Consider the following 25,000-nt stretch of genomic DNA (forward strand, 5'->3'; position numbering starts at 1 on the left):
AAGGACGCTGGACGTCTCCTTTCTCCTCGTCTCCTCTCTCCTCGTCTCCTCACCTCCTCATCTCCTCACCTCCTCGTCTCCTCACCTCCTCGTCTCCTCTCTCCTCGTCTCCTCTCTCCTCGTCTCCTGACCTCCTCACCTCCTCTCTCCTCACCTCCTCCTCCTCTCCTCACCTCCTCACCACCTCCCTCCTCGTCTCCTCACCTCCTCTCTCCTCACCTCCTCCTCCTCTCCTCACCTCCTCACCACCTCCCTCCTCGTCTCCTCACCTCCTCGTCTCCTCTCCTCTCCTCTCCTCACCTCCTCCTCTCCTCGCCTCCTCTCCTCACCTCCTCGTCTCCTCTCCTCACCTCCTCTCCTCACCTCCTCTCTCCTCACCTCCTCTCCTCACCTCCTCTCTCCTCACCTCCTCTCCTCACCTCCTCTCTCCTCACCTCCTCTCCTCACCTCCTCGCCTCCTCTCCTCACCCCCTCACCTCCTCTCTCCTCACCTCCTCCTCGTCTCCTCACCTCCTCACCTCCTCGCCTCCTCTCCTCACCCCCTCACCTCCTCTCTCCTCACCTCCTCCTCCTCTCCTCACCCCCTCACCTCCTCTCTCCTCACCTCCTCACCTCCTCTCCTAACCTACTCACCTCCTCTCCTCACCCCCTCACCTCCTCTCTCCTCACCTCCTCACCTCCTCGTCTCCTCTCCTCTCCTCTCCTCACCTCCTCCTCTCCTCGCCTCGTCTCCTCTCCTCACCTCCTCTCTCCTCACCTCCTCTCCTCACCTCCTCTCTCCTCACCTCCTCTCCTCACCTCCTCGCCTCCTCTCCTCACCTCCTCGCCTCCTCTCCTCACCCCCTCACCTCCTCTCTCCTCACCTCCTCCTCGTCTCCTCACCTCCTCACCTCCTCTCCTCACCTCCTCGTCTCCTCTCCTCACCTCCTCGTCTCCTCACCTCCTCTCTCCTCCTCTCCTCACCTCCTCTCCTCACCTCCTCGCCTCCTCTCCTCACCCCCTCACCTCCTCTCGCCTCCTCTCCTCACCTCCTCTCTCCTCCTCTCCTCACCTCCTCTCCTCACCTCCTTGCCTCCTCTCCTCACCTCCTCTCTCCTCACCTCCTCCTCGTCTCCTCCTCTCTCAGGTGAGTGACAGCACCTCTGGCCTGGTGGAGAACTGTGTGTGTGGCCGTCGTTGGGAGTTGAGCGCCGCCCTGCTGGAGGTGATGCAGTGTTACGTGGGTCAGACTGAGCTGTTGTCAGAGATTCAAACACTGAGGTCCAGGTGAGTCCTTCTGTCCTTCTGTCCTCATGTCTCTGTGTGAAGGAGACAGACGTTGGACAGCAGTGTTTAATCTGGTCTCTCTCATGTCCCCTCATGTCTCTCATGTCTCTCATGTCCCTCATGTCTCTCATGTCCCCTCATGTCCCCTCATGTCTCTCATGTCCCTCATGTCTCTCATGTCCCTCATGTCTCTCATGTCCCCTCATGTCCCTCATGTCCCTCATGTCTCTCATGTCCCTCATGTCTCTCATGTCTCTCATGTCCCTCATGTCTCCCCGTGTCTCTCATGTCCCTCATGTCTCTCATGTCCCTCATGTCTCCCCGTGTCTCTCATGTCCCTCATGTCTCTCATGTCTCTCATGTCTCTCATGTCCCTCGTGTCTCTCATGTCCCTCATGTCTCCCCGTGTCTCTCATGTCTCTCATGTCCCTCATGTCTCATGTCCCTCATGTCTCTCATGTCTCTCATGTCCCTCATGTCTCTCATGTCTCTCATGTCCCTCATGTCTCATGTCCCTCATGTCTCTCATGTCTCTCATGTCCCTCATGTCTCTCATGTCCCTCGTGTCTCTCATGTCCCTCATGTCTCTCATGTCTCTCATGTCCCTCATGTCTCATGTCCCTCATGTCCCTCATGTCTCTCATGTCCCTCATGTCTCCCCGTGTCTCTCATGTCTCTCATGTCCGTCCAGTTTTGCCATCGACTGGCGTCCCTCTCAGCGGCTGCTGGTTTACCTCAGGTCAGCAGAGTTAGTGTGCCACCTAGAGGTTGAGGAGGGTTATCCACACAGTGGACAAGTTCACCTGCTGAGTGTACGCAGAGACGGACAAGCTGTGGACGCCAGTGGACTCAAGGTAAGAGACACACTTCCTGTGATTTTACTACTTCCTGTTTCTCTTATTAGACTTTTATTCTGAAAATCTGTGTCAGAGATGAATAATTAAACTTCACTCTCTCTCTCGCTCTCTCTCTCTCTCTCAGGCTGATAAACCTCTCTCTCTCACCCAGTGGTTGCTCGTCCTATGTACTTCACCTCTGATCTGACATATCTCACGTGTCCACTAGAGGTCATTCTCACTGTGTACGTTTGTAAATAAGGAACCACTAATGACCTTTTGACCTTCTGATCCCTGTGGCTCCGCCCCCTCTCTGTTTTCTAAAAAGTTTCTAATAAACTGATCAAAAGTCAAATCTGACAGTGGATCGATTTTTATTGATCATTTATTTTGAAAGGATAACAACTGAAGATGGCACAAAAACATGTCTTATTTTGAAAGGATAACAACTGAAGATAGCACAAAAACATGTCTTATTTTGAAAGGATAACACAAAAACATGTCTTATTTTGAAAGGATAACAACTAACGATAACACAAAAACATGTTTTTTATTTTGAAAGGATAACAACTAAATAAAACACAAAAAACACGTCTTATTTTGAAAGGATAACTAAAATGAAAGATAGCACAAACATGTCTTATTTTGAAAGGATAACAACTAAAGATAACACAAAAACATGTCTTATTTTGAAAGGATAACAACTAAAGATAACACAAAAACATGTCTTATTTTGAAAGAATTACTAAAACTAAAGATACCACAAACATGTATTTTATTTTGAAAGGATAACAACTAAAACTAAAGATGGCACAAAAACATGTATTTTATTTTGAAAGGATAACAACTAAAACTAAAGATAACAAAAACATGTCTTTTACTTTGAAAGAGTGACTAAAACTAAAGCTGGGACAGTGGTTTCCTGCAGTGAGATAAAGACTTGAACATGTTCTTAAAGATATCAGAAACTTAAAGCCTGTGGAAACATTTTTTATTCTTTATTTGATTAAAAATGCTGTCAAAGTTGAGTGACTCATTAATCGTACACAAAAGTCTGAGAAAATAATGATTAAAAAAACCTGACATTTGTTTCTGGAATTTTGCTCAAACCCAGTCGTCCAGTGTCACTCGGTCACTCCTACTGACTACAATCTCAGTATAGAGTATATACTGAGTACTCGGAGTACTCGGAGTACTTCAGCTCACCAGTCATGGAGCATGGCAGAGTGGTGGTCACTGTGTGTGACCAGTACACAGACACTCATTTAAAGGGCACACCAAAATGTGGACTTTTGTCACTTTGCCACAGATGTCACAAACCATGAGGGCGTGACATTGTCAGCGTAAATGTGCATCATTCCACCGTCGGCCGCCTGTGGACTCGCTTCAGAGAGACCAGAACCACAGTGAACCGTGCACACGCCGCCGGCCACGTGTTAGCACGTTAACTGGCCACGTGTTAGCACGTTAACTGGCCACGTGTTAGCACGTTAGCTGGCCACGTGTTAGCACGTTAGCCCGCGGCTCCAGCTCCTCCGTGATGGTTCCGCCCAGCGAACAGAACTGCACAACAGGCGGATTTCAGCGCGTGAACTTGGATCATCGACCCTCGTTGTGTTCTTCCTGCCTTTACTCCAGGACTTTTGTTTTGAAATTCATCCTAATGCTCACAAATTAAAGCCACTTTATTGATAAAGTTGTACTGTTATTTTTGGATTTTACTCTGTTTTGTCACATAACAATAACTACACGTTTAAGTTTACTACTTTTGTGGATTTGGTTTTCCAAAGACTTTAAAGTGGATCAAAGACAAACACGACGGGTTAGGGTTAGTACGGGTTAGTTAAGGCTAGTACGGGTTAGTTAAGGTTAGTACGGGTTAGTTAAGGCTATTTCGGGTTAGTTAAAGTTAGTACGGGTTAGTTAAGGCTAGTACGGGTTAGTTAAGGCTAGTATGGGTTAGTTAAGGTTAGTGAGTTATTAGCTGATCCTACTTTAAGAGCTGAATCTGCCTTTCTGATGAACCAGACTGTGAAGGTTCTGTTGCACCTCTCTGAAGTACAGCATGATGGCGCTCTTCTGTCGGCCGTACGTGTGATCGTAATAGGGTTTTAAATACGTGTAAGGGTTGCCTTCATGAAACACATGACAAACTGATTGATCATCCATCAGATATTCAGGCCTAGAAATGGCTTCAGGATCTACAAGAACAGATCTACAATAACACTTGCTCTCTACCATCACTCTGTGCTCCTCAAACACCTCGTCCACTTCTTTCTGGTAAATGTTCAGGTATCTGATGACGGGATCCCAGGTGATTCCTCCGAGTCTCACCAGGTGGATCATCATCTGGACGTGGAAGGCGGCTCCGTTGACCCAGACCTTCACGGCCCAGTTGGACATCTGTTTCTCCCTCACCATGGAGTTCTTCAGCCTGGTGAGCGCGACGCTCAGGTTCTCCTCAATCCGGCCGATGTTTCTCCTGAGCTGGTCTTCGTCGTTGATGTACGCCCTGCACCTCTTCAGGCACTCGTCCACCAGGTCCCAGACCTCAGAGGTCTTCTGGTCTGCAAACACCTTCTGCAGGGCTTTTTCTGCACCATCAGAAGAAGCTGAGAAGATGTCGATGAGGACGACCACAGCCAGAGCTCCCAGTCCGGCCAGTTTGGAATCAAGGACGAGGCCGGAGAGAGCCCGGGCTAACTCCTTGGTCCAGTCTGTGGTGGGGTAAGTCTGTGACTTCCTCTCCTCAAAGTATCTCTTCAGGTTCTCTGAAGATTCCAGACTGCAGAACATCACGATGTTCTTGTCCACAGTCAGGTCTGGACCGTCTTTCAGAGACTTCAGAAAGTCGTTCATTTCACGATTCAGAATCTGTGTCCTCTCCTCACTCTGATCACTGAAAAGATTACCCATGATGCTGCGTTCAGGGTCCAACGTTCAACTCTGTAACAAACAAAACACCATTTCGTCCTCAGTGAAGGATCAGCTGTGTGTGTGTGTGTGTGTGTGTGTGTGTGTGTGTGTGTGTGTGTTAAACCCCCAGAGGAAATGTCTAAATGATTAAAGTCATCATTTGTCATCTGTAGCAAATGTTAAAGATCTTATTGTTTGTATGTAGCCAGATATAAAACATGTTTATTTCATGTTGAAAATACGTTTGTTATGAAACGAACATCACGTTTAATGTCATTTAACTGAAAGCTGAAAACACGTCCAACACAATAAATACAGGTGGCGCTCTAATCAGGGCTGAGGGTCACATCGGCTAAGGGTTAGCCTCAAAGATCCAGATGTAACTGTAACATGTAATGTAACTAAATGTAACTAAATGTCACATTTAGACACATTTTGTTGTGTCAAATGACAAATAAAAGTCATTTGACACAACAAACATATACAGCTGCTTTAGCTTATTATGGTCTGTCCCTAGCCCCCCCCCCCCCCCCCAGAGACATATAACAGTAGACGCTGCATTGGCTGCTGGGGCGCGAGAAATGCGGCCGCCATCTTGGACCGGTCGTTCTACTATTAGTTGAGCAGCAGAAACAATACGATGCCAGAACATTGTGCAGCATATTCCTGTGTTAATAGACGGACGTTTGAAAACAGGGCTCGAGGGATTACTTTTCACAAGTAGGATTGAACATTACCCAGAACAGGTGATTAATTGAACCTAAAACTGATTTTGTCAGTTGTTTATTACTGTTCCATCCAGTGTCTCTGGTGTGGGCTGCAGTTAACGATTCAGCCTCCAGAGGCATCTGTTCTGTTAAGTAATATTGAGATTCCATAACATTTAAAAGGAAAAGGGAAAGATATCATTTGTAAAATCAAGATAATAGTGAAAAAACAATAATTTGTGATCTCCCCAAGTAAATATGAGAGTTTCTTTGTGTCTGTAGTGTGTTCAAATTCAGAGTGTATTTGTATTATTTTGGGAAAGTGTTTTCATTTCTCAGAGCCTGGTATTTGGTATCTCTCTCTGTATATGAATTATATATATTTACATTTTCTCTGATATATACCGTGTGTATGTATATATATATATGTGTGTGTGTATGTATATATACATATATGTGTGTATATATATATACATACACATATATATACACATTTATATATGATTACTCTATTATGATTTCTATTGCTGTGTTTATATTTATAGTGTATATAGTTTGCAAAATACCTAGAAATCATATCATACATCTGAATATTCTATTACTGTTAATCCTACTATGACTATTAAAATACGCTGAACCATGTGTTCTGTATCACAGACACATGTATGACGTTTGCAGCAAAAAAATAAGTTTTGAATTCAGAGTTACGATTGATAAAGTGCGCATTGAGCTGTCAAACAGACAGAGTGGAGCAGGTGACCTGTCCAAGATGGCGGCCCCACGGCTCGACAGCGCCAATAGGCAGTAGCGGTCGATGTTATCAGCTATTTAAGGCAGCTAACGGTGCTAACGCTAACTGGTAAACAGTGCCTGGACCACAGAACTCATTTGGTATCAGAATAACTCGAGATTAAAGAAGTAAACACACACACACACACACACACACACACACCCTGTTGCTGTAAAAATGTTCTTTTATTTTCTGTCTCTGGACCAAACTAAAGTAAACTGGACCAAACTAAAGTAAACTGGACTAAACTAAAGTAAACTAGTAAATAACGGTCACATAAAGGAAACATGAAGTGACATATTTACCTCAGACTGTTGATCTTCGCTCACTCACAGCAGAAGTGAAATGAACCAGAGTGAGGTCGCCCCCTGCTGATCATTAACACAACTACATTAACTTATACACAACTACATTAATTAATACACAACGACATTAACTAATACACAACAACATAAACACAAAAACACGACAACATTAACTAAAACACAATATTATTAACAGAAAAACATTTGAACTTCAGGGCCACCGTGGAAAAAGAACAGCTAACTCCGCCCTCCCTCCTTCCTTCCCTCCCAAAGGCGCGTGACGTCACGTCAAAAGCCAATCAGACGCAGGATGTGGGCGGGTCTTTATCCATCTTCTAGTCAGGGACAAGGAGCGCTTCCTGCGGGCGGAGCAAACAGCCGCCATTTTGTTTGGAGCGGAAGAAGGAAGAGCGGAGGAAAAACAATCACGTTGGTGGAATAAAAAGAGAAAAGCGCTGGTCATGGAGGTCCCGGGAGCGGACAGTGACTGGAGGAGTCCACAGTTCCGGCAGAAGGTCGTCGCTCAGATGTGAGACGTTCAGCTTTGACCGGAAAGACTTCATCTTTAGCAGATAGCTCCAGAAGCTAAGCTAATGTTAGCGCGGCTGGAAAAAGCGTCACCTGCTGTCGTGATTTGAAAACCCGGTGTTATGGTTAGGCTCAGGGCAGCGTTAGCACGGCTCAGGGCAGCGTTAGCACGGCTCAGGGCAGCGTTCGCACGGCTTTAAAAACGTGTTTAAAGGAGTTTTTAAAGCTCCTCTGACTCAGTTCCACAGTGTAATGATTGAATTAAAGTGATCATGTTTGTACTTTGACACACTGATGACTGTAGTACTACTACTAACTATTACTACTCTAGTACTAGTACAAGTACTTGTGTTTATTCAGAAGAATAATACACACATCATAATCAATCATAGTGTCTGTGAGTGAGTGTGTGTAGTGTGTGTGTGATGAGAGGATGAATTGTCATCCGTGTGTCCACGCTCATCTTGTGGGAGGAGCTAAACTAAGACATATTGTAACCCTGTGGTGGTGAATATTCATTCATTCATTCATGTGTTCATCACTTGCAGAGATGAAGCCATGAGAAAAGCAGGAACTGCTCACAACAAGTCCAGCAACGACATGGAGAACCATGTGTACGTCAAAGCCAAGTCCAGAGTGAGTGCTGTCAGCGCCACCTGCTGCTCACAATCTCTACTGACTCACATGTTCACGTCTTTATCTCACCGTGAGATGGACACTGACGTCTGTAAACCACTCACTCTCCCACACCAAAGTCCACAGAGACACAGACTGGTTCTGGTTCAGCATCAGCAGGTCATGAATGTTTTTTAACGAAAGTCTTTGTGTGTTTTCTTTATTCAGGAGGAATATTTGTCTCTGGTGGCGAGGCTGATTATACACTTTAGAGACATCCGTACGTATTTGACCTGTGTGTGTGTGTGTGTGTGTGTGTGTGTTGTGACCCGTCTTTGTGTTCTCATTACTCTGATAATCATCAGCAGGTCATTGATGTGTGTTGACTTTGTTGATGTTGTCATATTACACAAACTCTTTTTACTCATTTAAATAAGAAAAACTTCTTAAAACACATGCAGTTCGCCCACTTCAGACTAAATCACTAGGCCTGTGTGTTGGTGAAATACTGATGATGTTGTGTTGTTTACAGAGAAGAAGAACATGGGCGGCGGTCCTGGTGAGTAGATTTTATTATTACTGTTGTTGCTTCTCATGTTTTTCTCTGCTGTGTTCTGCCCCCTGCTGGACCTGACCTGTCACTACCACACTCATGGTGTGTTCATGATTTCTGCTGTGCATGTCGGAGCTGCGTTACATCATCTGCTGTCTATCTTTGCTAGATCCTATGAATACCCTGACTAACCTGACGGGGGTAGGAGGAGGCATGGGGCCCCGCCCCCCTGGTGCCCCAGTGGGTGGCATGGGCGCCATGGGGCCGATGCAGATCGGTCAGCATGCCATGGCAGGTGTGGCTGGAAACCCACAAGCCAGTGAGTGTGTGTTTCCTCTGTGGTGTGTGTTTCCTCTGTTTACTGCAGTGGAGGCAGTCTGTGCTTCAGTCTGCAGTCTGTGCTGCAGTCTGTGCTTCAGTCTGCAGTCTGTGCTTCAGTCTGCGTCTTGCATTTTCTTTGCTTTGCCACGTCGTGTGTGTTTTAGCGTCCAGAGCTCTTCATTAGTCTGGTTCTGGGCCGTTGGTGGACCGGGTCAGTCCTTCATCTGCTTCTCACTCCCTGTGCAGTCGGAGGTCCAGGTCAGATGCCGATGCAGCAGATGGTGCAGGTGCAGTCGCAGCAGCAGCAGCAGCAGCAGACCATCCAGTTTCAGCAGTTCCAGCAGCAGCAGCAGCAGCAGCAGAATGCTGCCATCCAGCAGCAGTTCCAGGTGCAGCAGCAGCTGCGGGTGCAACAGCAGCTGCAGCAGCAACAGCAACAGCAACAGCAACAGCAACAGCAACAACACCACCAGAACCAACAGCTACAACAGCAGCAGCAGCAGCAGCAGCAGCAGCAACAACAACAACAACAAAACCAACAGCAGCAACCGAACCAACAGCAGAACCAGGTACACGATAACATGCTAACACCACATATAATACTGCAGGAAAACACAGGGGGCGCTTTGACAGAATCTCCTTCTCAACTGACCAGACAGACAGACAGACAGACAGACAGACAGACAGACAGACAGACAACTGACCAGACAGACAGACATGAAGAGACAGACAGACAGACATGAAGAGACAGACAGACAGACAGACAGACATGAAGAGACAGACAGACAGACAGACAGACAGACAGACAGACCAGACATGAAGAACATGAAGAACTCAGAAGCTTGAGCTTGTAGAATGGGATGTTTTTGCTGCTGTTGCCTCTCACTCATCTGTTCATCACAGAGGTTTTATGATGAAGATGATGAAGATGATGAAGACCTCATGTTTGATGATGACAAAGATAGAGGCCGAGCTATGACATCATCTTATCGTATTAACTGGTATTAACTCTTCCTCCTGTGTCTGCAGATGCACCAGACAAGGATTCAGCAGCAGCAGATGGTGCAGCTGCAGCTCCAGCAGCAGCAGCACGCTCAGGCTCAAGCTCAGGCTCAGGCTCAGGCTCAAGCTCAGGCTCAGGCTCAGGCTCAAGCTCAAGCCCAGGCTCAAGCCCAGGCCCAGGCTCAAGCTCAGGCTCAGGCTCAAGCACAAGCTCAGGCTCAGTCCATCCAGCAAATGGTGCAGCAGCAGCAGCAGCAGGTGGTTCAGGGTCAGCCTGGGCAGATGCCTCCTCACTCTCAGCAGCAGCAGCAGCAGCCTGGTATGGTTCCTCAGTCTCTGTCTGCACAAATGACCTCTGCTCAGCACATTCCCATCAACACGCTGAGTCAGCAGCAGCAGCAGCAGCAGCAGCAGCAGCAACAGCAACAGCAACAGCAACAGCTCAAGATCCAGGCTTTCCAGGTGAGACTGAGTTCACTGATCACACACACAGTCCATCAGTGTGTGTGTGGTTAAGATACATTCACATCTCTATACAACAGTGTTTATCATGGCTGACTGTGGAGTAAACAAGGCTGTTTAACCACAGACACCTGCTCTCTGTCGCCCTCTATCTCTGTCAGTGGTACTGCAGTAACAAGCTTCAGTCACATCTTTATACACATTCATTAACTTCTGTGTGTGTGTGTGTGTGTGTAAGCAGGCCCGTGCAGCCCTACAGCAGCAGCAGCAGGTCCAGCAGGCGCAGCAGGCAGCACAACAGGCCCAGCAGGTGGCAGCACAGGCTCAGCTCAACGCAGCAGCTGCTGCTGCTGGACCTGGACAGGTGAGACTGCAGGCTCCGCCCACCCAGGCCCTTGCTGTGTGAACACTCTGTGACTCAACACATCAGGATAACATCTGACCACAGTCTGTGTGTGTGTGTGTTCATCTTTCAGTTGGTTCGTCCCGGCTTGCCCATCCCTAACCGTCTGCCTCGAGCTCCTCTCAACCCCTCTATCCCTTCTCCAAATGCAGCAGCCGCTGCAGCAGCAGCTGCCGCCGCCGCCGCTGCCACGGCAACAGGTGGACAAACAATGACCCAACAGGTATGAATCTCCAGTGTGACCTTATACCCCTGAACCACAGCTTGACCTTGTCAGAACATGTGATTCTGTGCTCCGCCCCCTGAACGTCTCCTCTGTCCAATCACAGGTGCAGCAGCATTCAATGATGTCATCGCCGTCACCTGTGCAGGTTCAGACGCCGCAGTCTATGCCTCCTCCTCCACAGCCATCGCCCCAACCCCCGACCTCACAGCCCAACTCAGCCAGGTAACCTCCCCCTCAGTCAGGTAACCTCCCCCTCAGCCAGGTAACCTCCCCCTCAGTCAGGTAACCTCCCCCTCAGCCAGGTAACCTCCCCCTCAGCCAGGTAACCTCCCCCTCAGTCAGGTAACCTCCACCTCAGCCAGGTAACCTCCCCCTCAGCTAGCTAACCACCTCCTCAGCTAGCTAACCACCTCCTCAGCTAGCTAACCACCTCCTCAGCTAGCTAACCTCCTTCTCAGCTAGCTAACCACCTCCTCAGCTAGCTAACCTCCTCCTCAGCTAGCTAACCACCTCCTCAGCTAGCTAACCTCCTCCTCAGCTAGCTAACCACCTCCTCAGCTAGCTAACCTCAGCTAGCTAACCTCCTCAGCTAGCTAACTAACCACCTCCTCAGCTAGCTAACCACCTCCTCAGCTAGCTAACCTCCTCCTCAGCTAGCTAACCACCTCCTCAGCTAGCTAACCACCTCCTCAGCTAGCTAACCACCTCCTCGGCTAGCTAACCTCCTCCTCAGCTAGCTAGCTACCTCCTTAGCTAGCTCCTCCTCAGCTAGCTAACCTCCTCCTCAGCTAGCTAACCACCTCCTCAGCTAGCTAACCACCTCCTCAGCTAGCTAACCTCCTTCTCAGCTAGCTAACCACCTCCTCAGCTAGCTAACCTCCTCCTCAGCTAGCTAACCACCTCCTCAGCTAGCTAACCTCCTCCTCAGCTAGCTAACCACCTCCTCAGCTAGCTAACCACCTCCTCAGCTAGCTAACCTCCTCCTCAGCTAGCTAACTAACCACCTCCTCAGCTAGCTAACCACCTCCTCAGCTAGCTAACCTCCTCCTCAGCTAGCTAACCACCTCCTCAGCTAGCTAACCACCTCCTCAGCTAGCTAACCACCTCCTCGGCTAGCTAACCTCCTCCTCAGCTAGCTAGCTACCTCCTTAGCTAGCTCCTCCTCAGCTAGCTAACCTCCTCCTCAGCTAGCTAACCACCTCCTCAGCTAGCTAACCTCCTCCTCAGCTAGCTAACTACCTCCTCAGCTAGCTAACCACCTCCTCAGCTAGCTAACCACCTTCTCAGCTAGCTAACCTCCTCCTCAGCTAGCTAACCTCCTCCTCAGCTAGCTAACTACCTCCTCAGCTAGCTAACCTCCTCCTCAGCTAGCTAACTACCTCCTCAGCTAGCTAACCTCCTCCTCAGCTAGCTAACCACCTCCTCAGCTAGCTAACCACCTCCTCAGCTAGCTAACCTCCTCCTCAGCTAGCTAGCTACCTCCTTAGCTAGCTCCTCCTCAGCTAGCTAACCTCCTCCTCAGCTAGCTAACCACCTCCTCAGCTAGCTAACCTCCTCCTCAGCTAGCTAACTACCTCCTCAGCTAGCTAACCACCTCCTCAGCTAGCTAACCACCTTCTCAGCTAGCTAACCTCCTCCTCAGCTAGCTAACCTCCTCCTCAGCTAGCTAACCTCCTCCTCAGCTAGCTAACCTCCTCCTCAGCTAGCTAACTACCTCCTCAGCTAGCTAACCTCCTCCTCAGCTAGCTAACCACCTCCTCAGCTAGCTAACCACCTCCTCAGCTAGCTAACCTCCTCCTCAGCTAGCTAACCTCCTTGTGATATAAAACATTTCCTTCCTGTTCTCTCCAGCTCAGGTCCGACACCATCACCAGGTGGTTTCCAGCCTAGCCCCTCCCCTCAGCCCTCACAGAGCCCCGCCACAGCCAGAACCCCTCAGAACTATGGGGTACCCTCACCTGGACCACTCAACACCCCAGGTATGCTCACTTGGTAGCACTAACAGAACCTGTGTCTCACCTGTCTGTGTGTGTGTCTCACCTGTGTGTCTGTGTCTCACCTGTGTGTGTGTGTGTGTGTGTGTGTGTGTGTGTGTGTGTGTGTGTGTGTGTGTGTCTCTCACACCTGTGTGTGTGTGTGTGTGTGTGTCTCACCTGTGTGTGTGTGTGTGTGTGTGTGTGTGTGTGTCTCACCTGTGTGTGTGTCTCACCTGTGTGTGTGTGTGTGTCTCACCTGTGTCTCAGGTAACCCTGGCTCAGTGATGAGTCCAGCTGGAGCGTCGTCTCTGGAGGACCAACAGTACATGGAGAAACTCAAACAGTTGTCCAAATACATCGAGCCTCTGCGCAGAATGATCAATAAGATCGACAAAAACGAAGGTCGGCCTCTGAACCAATCACAACACTGATCGATCAGTGATGATCAATAACATCTCACCATCACATGTGTTTGTCTTCAGACAGAAAAAAGGACCTGAGTAAGATGAAGAGTCTGCTGAACATCCTGACTGATCCAAACACCAGGTAAGTCATTCACCTGAACGCACCGCCGTTCACCTGAACGCACCGCACCATCCGTTCATCCTAATTCAGCTGCTGTTCCCCCTCTGACCTGCAGGTGTCCTCTGAGGACGCTCCAGAAATGTGAGATAGCGTTAGAGAAGCTGAAGAACGACATGGCTGTGGTGAGAAACTTTGACTCTTTGTTTCCTACTGTGGTTAGAATTAGTGAGGAGCTTCTTCTTCTTCTTCTTCTTCTTCTTCTTATTATTATTATTATTATCATTATTATTAATATTAATATTATTATTATTACAGTGCCCATAGGAAGCTAAATCTCTTCTTAGCATGCCAACGTCTGCAACTCCATAAAATACGTACTTTTCATCAGGTACACACACCATCAATACACATTGATCATTGATATTTGCTGGAAACTATTTGAATATTATCTGAACATGGAGCAGTTAAATAGAATTACATAAGAGATTATTCTGTGAACCTGTTCACACAATCAGACCAGGGGGCGGAGCTTCTCTGAAACCTGTCCCCATGGAAACAGTGAAGTGCTGATACAAACTGTGGAGCTATTTGAGCTAATGAAAGCTGTGTGGCTAAGCTGTGGGGCTAAGCTATGACACGCAGAAGGCTATCGTCTACATTATGGCATTATTTCACTGACCTGAAGACAAAAATGAAGGATCACGTCAACCCTGGTCCAAACTTTGAAGACTTTCTCACTTAAATCACAGTGTTGTTACTTCTTACTCTGCAGTATGATCTTGTACTAAAATACATTGTATGAATAAAACATTTGTTTTCTTTTGGCTGGTGGTTCAGCCGACGCCCCCTCCCCCCCCGGTGGCCACCAAACAGCAGTATCTGTGTCAGCCTCTGCTGGACGTGGTCATGGCCAACATCCGCTCGCCCGTCTTTAACCACTCCCTCTACAGAACCTTCGCCCCCGCCATGACCGCCATCCATGGACCGCCCATCACGTGAGTGTCAGCAGAACACAGAGGGTTCCTTTAAATCAGAGGTTCTCAACCTTTTTGAGTCGCGACCCTCAAATTTAACATGCACGGCTGTCCGTGACCCCGCCCCCCCGCCATCCACACACACACACACACACACACCGGTGTGAACGCACGATGGGTATGATGGATAAAGCACTGTCCGTGGTGCTGAAACAACGCCGGATCAATACACCGTTGGCTACGTTGCATTTACATATCAGACAAGCACTTACACACTTCAGCTATTCTTTTTTATTTAGAAACACTTTTGGATTTTTTTAAAAACATACAGCAGCATCAAGAGGGTAACTTTTCACGTAAGTAATAGAACGACAATTGTCGCTACATCCCATCGTATTGCTGGTAGTTGAGCCGGTTAAAATGTAAACAAATAACGCAAACTTTCTTTTTCTTTTGAATGAAATGAAACGATAACTAGGGACGGGAATTACACGGCATTTTGAGAGTTGACTGTCAAATGAGAGTTTGAGAGTTGGTGTCAATTTTTTTTTTTTTTTTTTGCGGGGGTGGAAACTATTCTTCACTGTACTAATTAATTTTAAGCTCAAAAACATGGCTGTACTGTCCAATATTGACCATCAAAGCAGCGCTGATAAAAATGAGGGGCAAAAAAAAGGGAAGAACTCTCCGATGTCACGGATGTATCTCCAGATGGTGGTCAGGTGGTGAAAAGCTGGTGTATCCAGTCTACTTGTTCAGCCCAAACGCTCGTCGTCATTCTAACGTCTGATTGGACAATACATTTATTTTGATTTAAAAAAAATATATGTATAGATATGTATTTTTTTTAAAATATTTTTCCAAAATGATTTGGTGACCCCCAGAAATCATCTCGCGACCCCAATTGGGGTAGGGACCCCAAGGTTGAGAATGGCTGCTTTAGAGGACACTGTTCACTGAGCTGTCCTCTGTCTGTCCTCTGTCTGTCCTCCATCTGTACTCTCTGTCCTCCGTCTGTCCTCCGTCCCTCAGCGGTCCCGCCGTCTCCGGCCGGAAGAGGAAGCACGAAGACGACGAGCGACAGGTTATTCCCAACGTCCTGCAGGGGGAGGTAGCGCGTTTGGACGTCAAGTTCCTGGTCAACCTGGATCCTTCGCACTGCAGCAACAACGGCACAGTTCACCTGGTCTGCAAACTGGACGACAAGAACCTGCCCAGTGTCCCTCCGCTGCAGCTCAGCGTCCCCGTGGATTACCCCGAGCAGAGTCCACACTGGGCCGACGACGGACAGCAGTACGGTGAGACACGGAGGGACGGGCAGGGGGCGCTCACAGCATCGCTGTTGAGTGGACAGATTTTATTTTGAAAGGGTGTCTCTTTGTCTCAGGTGCAAACGGCTTCCTGCAAAGTGTCCACAAGAACATGACGTCCAAACTGCTGCAGCTTCCTGACAAACACTCAGTGACAGAGCTGCTCAACACGTGGGCCCAGAGCGTCCGCCAGGCCTGTCTGTCAGCCGCCTGAGGCCCCGCCCCCTCCACACACAGACCTGTCTGTCAGCTGCCTGAGGCCCCGCCCCCTCCACACACAGACCTGTCTGTCAGCCGCCTGAGGCCCCGCCCCCTCCACACACAGGCCTGTCTGTCAGCCGCCTGAGGCCCCGCCCCCTCCACACACAGACCTGTCTGTCAGCCGCCTGAGGCCCCGCCCCCGCCACACACAGGCCTGTCTGTCAGCCGCCTGAAGCCCCGCCCCATCCACACAGGCCTGTCTGTCAGCTGCCTGAGGCCCCGCCCCCTCCACACACACACACAGTGGTGATGCGTTCAGGGACTCTCAGCTGTTTAATGAACACTTCTTTCATGTTTTATTTCCTGTCCCTGAACGCATCACCACTTCCTGTCGCTGAGGTTTTTTCAGACTGAAAATAAAAATGTTACGTTTTTTTCTAAATAAAAACCTTTGAAGTCACTTTTACCATGTTCTCAGTTTCAGCCACCAGGGGGCTTCTCAGTCAGGAGTTCTCATGTACGACAGGGAATAATGTGTTTTGTTTTTTTTTAATGATTTTAATAAGGAAAAGTTACATTAAAACCAGGCGTTTGAGCAGCAGGTGGCGCTGCTGCTCATCTTCTCACAACATCCTGTGTGTTAGAAGCTGAGGGAGAAGGCTCTGTAGGACAGGTTTGTGAAGACGTCGATGTGTTTGCTGCTTCCTCCTACAGTCAGTACCTGTATACACACACACACAGAGGTCAGAGGTCATCGTCATGGTTTCCAGAACTGGAGGAGCCTCTTTCACAGACACTTCCTCTTCCTGTTTCCAAAGTAAAAGCATTTAAAGTTTCCTGAACCTTGAGTTTGACCTGGTCATTCACCCTAAGCCCCGCCCCCCTGTCTTTAACATGTTTACAGCGCCCCCCTTAGGCTGAAGGTGACGTTTGCTGACCTGATGCTCGCTGCTGTTGCTGTTGATCTGCAGCGTGTTGACGCTCTGCAGCGAACAGGGAATCTGCGCTTTGACGTCTCCGCCCAGACGACAGTGAGACACGAAAGGACCTTCACCCACCGCCAGGATCTACCACAGGAGACAAGACACGGGTCAACATGTCCTCTATGTGTCCTCTACGTGTCCTCTACGTGTCCTCTACGTGTCCTCTACATGTCCTCAACCCCACCAGACACTGTCCAAACCGGTCTTACCATGTCCTGGTAGAAGACGGCGCGGCGCTGACAGCCCGTCAACGGGAAGACGGACGTCGGAGACAGAGAGCGAAGATGCCAGAGGGACAGAGACGGACCTCCTCCACACAGCTGCAGGAGACACCAGGAGACAACACACACTCAAACATCTGTTTTCTTCTGTTTTCACAGATGACCTTGAACACATCGTGGTCTCACCATCCAGTCAGAGTCCGTGGTCAAGCAGCTGATCCACTTCCCGAACTGAGGACGCGCACAGGTCTGTGGACAGTGACATCATCACAGTGACGACATCATCACAGTGACATCATCACAGTGACATCAACACAGTGACGACATCATCACAGTGACATCATCACAGTGACATCAACACAGTGACGACATCATCACAGTGACATCATCACAGTGACATCAACACAGTGACGACATCATCACAGTGACATCATCACAGTGACATCAACACAGTGACGACATCATCACAGTGACATCATCACAGTGACATCAACATCACAGTGACATCATCATCACAGTGACATCAACACAGTGACATCATCACAGTGACGACATCACAGTGACATCATCACAGTGACATCAACACAGTGACGACATCGACATCACATCAACATCACAGTGACGACATCATCAACACAGTGACATCATCACATCTCAACCAGCAGTTACCATGACGACCACTACAGTGTCTCACCTCGTACTTATAAACCTCGACACAGTGGACGCTCTGACCCGTCCTGCTGTCTGAGGACACACAGAGGAGACACATTTAACAGACATGTCCTCATGTCCTCTGGACAGACGTGTCCTCTGAGACTCACCCCAGATCCTCACAGCTCCGTCCTCTCCCCCCGACAGAATCTCCGCCTCCCGCTCCCTCACACTGACACAGTGGACGTAGTCAGAGTGTCCCTGCAGGACAGACTGAGGACAGAGAGGGGACAGAGTGAGGACAGACTTAGGACAGAAGGGACAGACTGAGGACTGAAGACAGACTGAGGACAGACTTAGGACAGAAGGGACAGACTGAGGACAGACTGAGGACAGAGGACAGACCAGCAGTTTGTCCTTCAGGACTTCAGACCTTGAAAACTCCATGTTCCAGGTCCAGGATGTGGACGTTGTTGTCTCCTGCACCGATGACCAGACTGTTGTCCTGAGACGGAGACAAAGACAGACTGTGTCCATCACTGTGACTAAACCAGACTTAACTAAACCAGACTTAACTAAACCTAAGTAAACACATGAAGGACAAACATGAGTCAATTTAACCAGATTAACTAAACTTAACCTTCACACAAACCAACGTGTTTCCATGGAAACAGACTCACTCTGGACTGAAGCTTCATAGAGTTGATCTCTGGAATCTCAAGACTGGACCTGAGAGACAGACAGACAGACAGAGAGACAGAGAGACAGACAGATACAGAGAGACAGACAGTTTTTAGATCTCATCTTTCACTTCTTTCTTCTTCTTCTTTTTCTCTCACCTGTATTTTGGTTTTTTGGTCCAAAGAGCTTTGACGTTCTGAGGAGACAAAGTGATCAGATGATGAGTCATTGATGACTGACGTGACCAGGTCAGAGGTCACAGAGGTCAGAGGTCACAGAGGTCAGCCTCACCTTCTTGATGAGCTCACTCCAGCTCCAGGCGCTGACCTCTCCGTTCCCCGAGCTCAGCAGGTGACGATCAGTGGACACCAGAGAGAAGACTGGACCTTCATGAGCTGAGGACCACATGAGACCACAGGAGACCACATGAGACCACATGAGACCACATGAGACCACATGAGACCACATGAGACCACATGAGACCACATGAGACCACAGGAGACCAACATGTAACCATGGCAATCAACTGTCCCTCACCACCAGAACCACTACAGGTGAATCCATCGTGAAGTTAGCTGAGACTAAACCCAAGACTAAGACTGAGACCTGAATCTAAACCAGAGACTAAGTCTGAATCTAAACCAGAGACTGAGACCTGAATCTAAACCAGAGACTAAGACTGAATCTAAAGTTCTGAACATTAGAACAAACAAAGTTCTGAACTCACCAGTGAATCTGAGAACAGGTTTCTGACTCAGTTCTGTTGCATCTGGACTCAGAGCTGCAGAGAGACTGTGATAGGTTCAGGTTAGTGATGATGTCATTGATGTCAGTGATGTCATAGATGAGGTCAGTGATGATGTCATTGATGTCAGTGATGATGTCATAGATGATGTCAGTGATGATGTCATTGATGTCAGTGATGATGTCATAGATGATGTCAGTGATGTCATCGATGATGTCAGTGATGATGTCATTGATGTCGTCAGTGATGATGTCATTGATGATGTCAGTGATGTCATTGATGTCGTCAGTGTTGATGTCAGCGATGATGTCATTGATGTCGTCAGTGATGATGTCATTGATGATGTCACAAAGTCACAGCTTCACATTTGAGTACATTAGTGCAGCTGCACTGTCTCACCTGAAGAGGGCGACCTCGCCGTAGTTGTTTCCTGCAGCGAGGAATCGACCGCAGGGCGAGAAGCTCTGAGAGAACACGGACATGTGGAGCAGCTGTGGGACAAAACACCACCTGCTGGTCAGACCAGGAACTACACTGTGCTCCACACGATGAAAGTTTGTCGCGCTACAGAGTTCGTACACACAAGAGTGAGTTTTCTTTAAATCGTATCTGTGTTTTGTTGTTAACGCTGTTTTAAATGAGACTGAGATGAAACAAGATTAAATTTGAGATTAAGTTAGCATTTCGGAAAAAGAAAATTCCGGTTCCCTTCGGAGCTAAACTTTGTATTTTGGGGATTTACACAGATTGCTTTTCTGTTAACTCTTAACCCTTAAAACTCTGATCGACTTTGGCCCCCTGCAGGTCAGGAGGGTGGTTGCATTATCCTGGAGAGAGACTGAAGTGTCCTCATCACAATCTTAGATTAGGGAGATGGTAAAGTGTGTTTCATTAGAAAAGATAATCTATGGAATTAGGGGAAAAGCACAAGAATTTGAAGAGGTGTGGACACATGAAGTTTCTCAAGCAACAATAGATTATTCTTATTTGTGAAACTACAGAATGGGACAATTTTATTTAATATTTATTTACTTTTATTTATGTACTTTCATTATTTATTTTTTTGGTCTGTGTGTGTGTGTGCAGCAAGGTTTGCTTGTATTGTGTAACTGTTCTGGGGTGTGTTTATATATTTGAGATTAAGACTGAGACTAAACACAAGATTAAATTTGAGATTAAACTTCACACTTTTATTTTTGAAGTCTAGAGATTTGGTAAAAGACAGAAGAAGATACAGCTCCCCCTTGTGGTACTTGAGAAAATAAATCATCAATATGCAAAACCCGCACTTGATAAACACTATATAAACTTTATAAAACCAGAAACTGTCACTAAAACATACGCCGAATTAACGAGGAGACTCTTCTCGACATATGCATCGACTAAACTTTGTCACACGACGTGAAAGTTTTGGATTAAAAAGAAAGAAAATGTAAAATCCGGACAATTGTGAACGGGGTTTAGTTCCCGTGTTGTCTGCTCTGCTGAAGCCGAGCACAGCAACTAATGACGAAATAAATCATCGTGTGGCGAGTTAACACGTCATTCAACATATACACAACATATACACAACATATACACAACATATATATACACAACAACAACAACAACACACAGCGCGCCAAAGAATCAATGAGCGCGAGGACTCTTTTCTCCGCTCACAACTTTACCTCGACTGGACCCATTTCTCTTCCTCCTCTTCCTCCTCTTCTTCTTCTTCTTCCTCCTCTTCTTCTTCCTCTTCTTCCTCTTCTTCTTCTTCTTCTTCTTCTTCTTCTTCTTCTTCCTTCTCTTCCTTCTCTTCCTCTTCTTTCTCTTCGTTTATCGTCTTTTCTTCTGCTACAGAGAGAGAAAGAACGATCGCACAACAAGACGTTTCACTTCAGGCGCAGAAATGTGACGTCAGCGGTGACGCAATGTACTCTGGGAAATGTAGTATTCATGTGTGTGTGCGTGAAAGAGGGAGCAGTTTCTCATGTTAATATAGCGCATAATAATTAAGACTGAGTTTATCATACCTCTGAGTTTATTTACTTTTGTTTGTTTTCAGAGTTCATTTATTTGTAATAAATTTAATAGAAATATTTAAGTTTCGGGGCAGCAAAAATTTAAAAAAAGACTAAATTATTATTATAATTAAATGAAATCACGTCGGAATGAAAAGAAAATGTGTGTATTTCTGTGTTTGTGTCACATTAACACACACGCACGTTGTGCGCGTGATGACGCGTCGCTTTGTGCGCGTCGCTTCGCTCCAGCGGCAGAGGCGGCAGCAGCGGCGGCAGCGGCAGGAAGTGAGTGTGTGCGCGGCGGAGGGGGAAGAGCCGTGGAGAGAGCGCTGATCGTCGGGAGGACAAACGAAAAACATGCGAAATCCGTGAAATGGGCGCGTTCTGCATCTTCACGCCGAACATCGTCGCCTTCGCGGGCGCAGAAGCCGTTTGAGGGGTAAGTTTGGAGCGTGAAGGCGCAGAAAACGCGGTTTTCCGTGCGCGGGGCCGCGCGCTGTTTGTCGACATCTTTGTGTAGCTGCGGGCTAGCCTCTGGATGCTAACGCTAACAGCGGCGCAGACGGCGGAGCTTCCGCTCACTTTTCTCAAGCTGGTGATTAAAAAACACGCAGCGTGTTCAATCCACGCGGCGCCGTGTTTGTGTGTGTTTGTGTGTGTTTGTTTGTGTGTCGTTGTGTTGTTGTGAACTTCCGTTTCTCCCTCTCATGGCGGGAGGGGGGGGGGTGCTAATTAGCCAAGCAACGATGCTAATGCTAATCGTAGCTCGAGCCTCTCTCTGTGTTGTTGTTTTTTTTACCTTTTAACCGCGAAATGTCGGTTTTTATTTGTAACGTCAAACCGCTGCGGTTCACTGTCCGCGGTTCACCGTCGGGCTGAGCTCGATCTCCGGCTCCAGCTCCGGTGTTAGCCGCTGTTTGCGGGTCTAAAGAGCGGAGCCCAGAGCCATTTTCCTGCAGCCTGGGGTCTCGGTGAGAGGAGAGGGGGCTCAGGGGGCTCATGGCCGCAGGTGTGAGCGTCATGTCCGACACTGCTCCGGTATACACCGGCACACCGCCTTTCGTGACCGGGGCTGGATGGTGGGGGGCGGGTGGTCTCGGGCTCGACTCCCGGGGTTACGTCGCAGGAAGAGTCGGTGTCGGCGGTGAGAAGCTCCCGCTTTGTCCCGAGAAACTGATGTCGAGACTGAACCCGAGCGAGAGGAGACGAGCCAAGGTCAGCGTTTATTCAACAACCGGTTAAATTATTTACTAAACAAAAACTCAACAACACGATTTTATTTTGAATTTTTTTTATAATTTTTTTTTCATATATATATTTATATATTGAATTATTTCTATATATTTACATACATATTATATATTTATGAAAGTCATAAACATTAAACATTACTGAAAGAAACATAAATAAAACATCATGAACTCGATTGAATGCTTTAATCTCAGAATTCATGTTGTTAATAACCTTAATAACAAGTGAGTTATTGAAATAAATGATAAATCTGAAAAGTGAAACGATAATAAAGGAAACATAAGAATGAAAATTCTAGAGCTGAAAGGATTAACCTATGAATCGATTATTAATCGATTGCTAAATTAATCGCCAAATATTTTGATAATCGATAATCTGTTTGAAGCTTTTTTCATGATTAAAACCAGATTTCTGACTGTTTTAGCTTCTTAAATGTGAATATTTTCTTCATTTCTTTGCTCCACATAAACAAAGAAATGATAAATCATTTTGGTTTGTGAACAAAACGAGACGTTCAAGAACATCGTCATTTCCAGGTTTGACGAATACTGATCAATGTTTTTTAACTGACGGACCAAACGATTCATTGATTGATCTAGAAAATAATCGACAGATTAATGGATTACGAAAATGAAGCAGTTCTTCATGTTCCTCTGTTTTAAGGCGTTAATGCTGCGTCGTGTTTACGTCCGATATCATCGCGTTCCACTGAGAAGTCGAAAAAATAAATAAAACACAGACGCAAACGGTGCTGTTTTGTTGTTAAGAGCAGCGTCGGGGAAAAGTCCTGGTTTACGAACTAACGCACAAGACCACGACTAACTTTCTTTATTGGTTCATAAAATATTGATCGATCTTTGACGAATGTGGAAATGATGATGATCTCAAATGTTTTGTTTTTGTCCACAAACCCAAACGATTCAGTTTGAAAGATTTATTTATGTTATGGATTTAAGAAGCTGAAAAATGACAGAAATTAGAAAATGTATAAAAAATCAATAAAGTTATTTTAAATCCACTTGTTCCGAGTATAATATCAAGTTTTTTTTATAGGAGCTCTTCACATTTGTTTCATGTAGAAGCACTCACACACACACACTTACTCACACACACACACTCACTCACACACACACTCACACACTAGGGCTGCACAATAAATCGTTTAAAAAATCGCAGTCTGGATTCTGCACACGTCTCATTTCTGAATGACGACGATTCTTTCTCTGTCTTTGTTATGATTTGGCGCTGTACAAATAAAGTTGAATTGAATGACAAACAAACGATAAAAAGCAGCTGATTTAAGACATTTCCTTTGCTAAATGTTTTCAGGATTGTTGAGTCTTTTTAACTTTAATCTACAGTTTGATTATTTTGTCTCTTCCTGTGACGACACTCTGACCAATCAGTGCATAGCAGTCTGATGATGTCACACATTTTCCCTGATCATGAAGTCACAAATCGTGCTACTAGAACAAGTGATTGAATTTTGTGCATGATCAGTGGGGGGGGGGGCTGAGCTGCCTTGGTGGAGGTCTGCGCTCTCTGAGTGCTTTTCTAGTTTTACTTTACTTGAATGTTTCCCATCTTTTGTTTAGGGCTGCAACTAATGATTATTTTTGTTGTCGACTAATCTCCAGATTATTTTTCGATTAGTCGATTAATCACGATTATTTTAGTTAGCACCTATTTTGGACTTGAGTTTAACCTCCATATGTGTGATTTAATAACATGACATTTATCACAGTTACACACCTGAAACAAATGTGTTTCACAGATTACAGTTAAAATATCTAATTAATCTGCTCCAAATCACACAGTTGATCCACTTCATTATAAACGATTCGCCTGTAATTCACAGATTAATGCCGTAAAGTACGCATTTACGTAAGTGAACTAGCGTTGGCTAAACTAGCTTCTTCCATGATTTTCCGACGTACGACACAAATGTTTTATGTACTTTCATCATCGGCTGATGGTTAATGAATATAAAACTATTGAGGATATGCGTCTGCGGTACGTGACGATACAGCGGCTCCTCAGTGTCAACATGTAACGTGTTGGTGAATCACCGCAGTGCTAACATGGAACAGTGCTAACATAGAACAGTGCTTACATGGAACAGTGCTAACATGGAACAGTGCTTACATGGAACAGTGCTAACATGGAACAGTGCTTACATGGAACGAGAGTTTAACATGTTTTAACGCTGGTTTATTTTCACTGAAATGTTCCCAAACTTTGGGTCCTGGAGTTTTCGTGACTCTTTGTCTGTTTCCGCTATAATTCGCTATATCTTCTTCTTCTCTGCTTCCTTGCTGGATGTAAATAGCGAGGTCGCCCAGCACCTGTAGCTAGTCCTGGATAGTGGTGAGGGGAAAACTCGATTCACCGAGGAATAGAGATTCTAATCATCCACAATTCTGAATTGATTCATAAACTTCCTAAATCAATTATAAATGGTTAATAAATATATGTGTATATATATACATGTGTGTATATACATGTGTGTATATACATGTGTGTATATATATGTGTGTATATAT

The 25,000-nt window shown here is 46.7% G+C and overlaps 3 protein-coding genes across 5 annotated transcripts; 1 reads left to right on the top strand and 2 right to left on the bottom strand.

The window, feature by feature from the left end:
• Positions 1-2,666: 2,666 nt before the first annotated feature.
• On the bottom strand, positions 2,667-6,951 carry LOC310933457 (uncharacterized protein). Its single transcript, XM_083896953.1, has 2 exons — positions 6,821-6,951; positions 2,667-5,048 (listed from the first exon to the last, which is right to left on the bottom strand). Exon 2 carries the CDS (start codon positions 5,016-5,018, stop codon positions 4,098-4,100), a length of 921 nt encoding a protein of 306 aa, XP_083753079.1. The 5' UTR covers positions 5,019-5,048; positions 6,821-6,951; the 3' UTR covers positions 2,667-4,097.
• A 268-nt stretch (positions 6,952-7,219) lies between these two features.
• med15 (mediator complex subunit 15) lies at positions 7,220-16,200 on the top strand. 3 transcript variants are annotated; one of them, XM_083896933.1, is made up of 17 exons: positions 7,220-7,349; positions 7,897-7,984; positions 8,192-8,243; positions 8,496-8,522; positions 8,686-8,835; positions 9,084-9,406; positions 9,867-10,301; positions 10,540-10,665; positions 10,778-10,927; positions 11,034-11,152; positions 12,782-12,909; positions 13,174-13,308; positions 13,389-13,452; positions 13,547-13,613; positions 14,269-14,426; positions 15,438-15,703; positions 15,793-16,200. In XM_083896933.1, the coding sequence occupies exons 1-17, from the start codon at positions 7,282-7,284 to the stop codon at positions 15,927-15,929; spliced, it is 2,493 nt and encodes an 830-aa protein (XP_083753059.1). In that variant the 5' UTR covers positions 7,220-7,281; the 3' UTR covers positions 15,930-16,200. The 3 variants fall into 3 exon arrangements, with proteins under 3 accessions (XP_083753059.1, XP_083753060.1, XP_083753061.1); XM_083896934.1 differs by having other exon boundaries at positions 10,543-10,665; XM_083896935.1 differs by lacking the exon at positions 8,686-8,835.
• A 356-nt stretch (positions 16,201-16,556) lies between these two features.
• On the bottom strand, positions 16,557-21,058 carry thoc6 (THO complex 6; the record flags this gene model as incomplete). The annotated part of the gene is made up of 13 exons (XM_083896952.1): positions 20,868-21,058; positions 19,597-19,688; positions 19,180-19,244; positions 18,744-18,847; positions 18,611-18,648; positions 18,452-18,500; positions 18,205-18,276; positions 17,942-18,044; positions 17,815-17,864; positions 17,307-17,369; positions 17,109-17,219; positions 16,855-16,983; positions 16,557-16,637 (listed from the first exon to the last, which is right to left on the bottom strand). The coding sequence occupies exons 1-13, from the start codon at positions 20,880-20,882 to the stop codon at positions 16,557-16,559; spliced, it is 972 nt and encodes a 323-aa protein (XP_083753078.1). The 5' UTR covers positions 20,883-21,058.
• Positions 21,059-25,000: the final 3,942 nt, after the last annotated feature.

The sequence above is a fragment of the Microchirus variegatus genome (genome assembly GCF_963457635.1).
Source record: "Microchirus variegatus genome assembly, chromosome: 10".
Lineage (NCBI taxonomy): Eukaryota > Metazoa > Chordata > Actinopteri > Pleuronectiformes > Soleidae > Microchirus > Microchirus variegatus.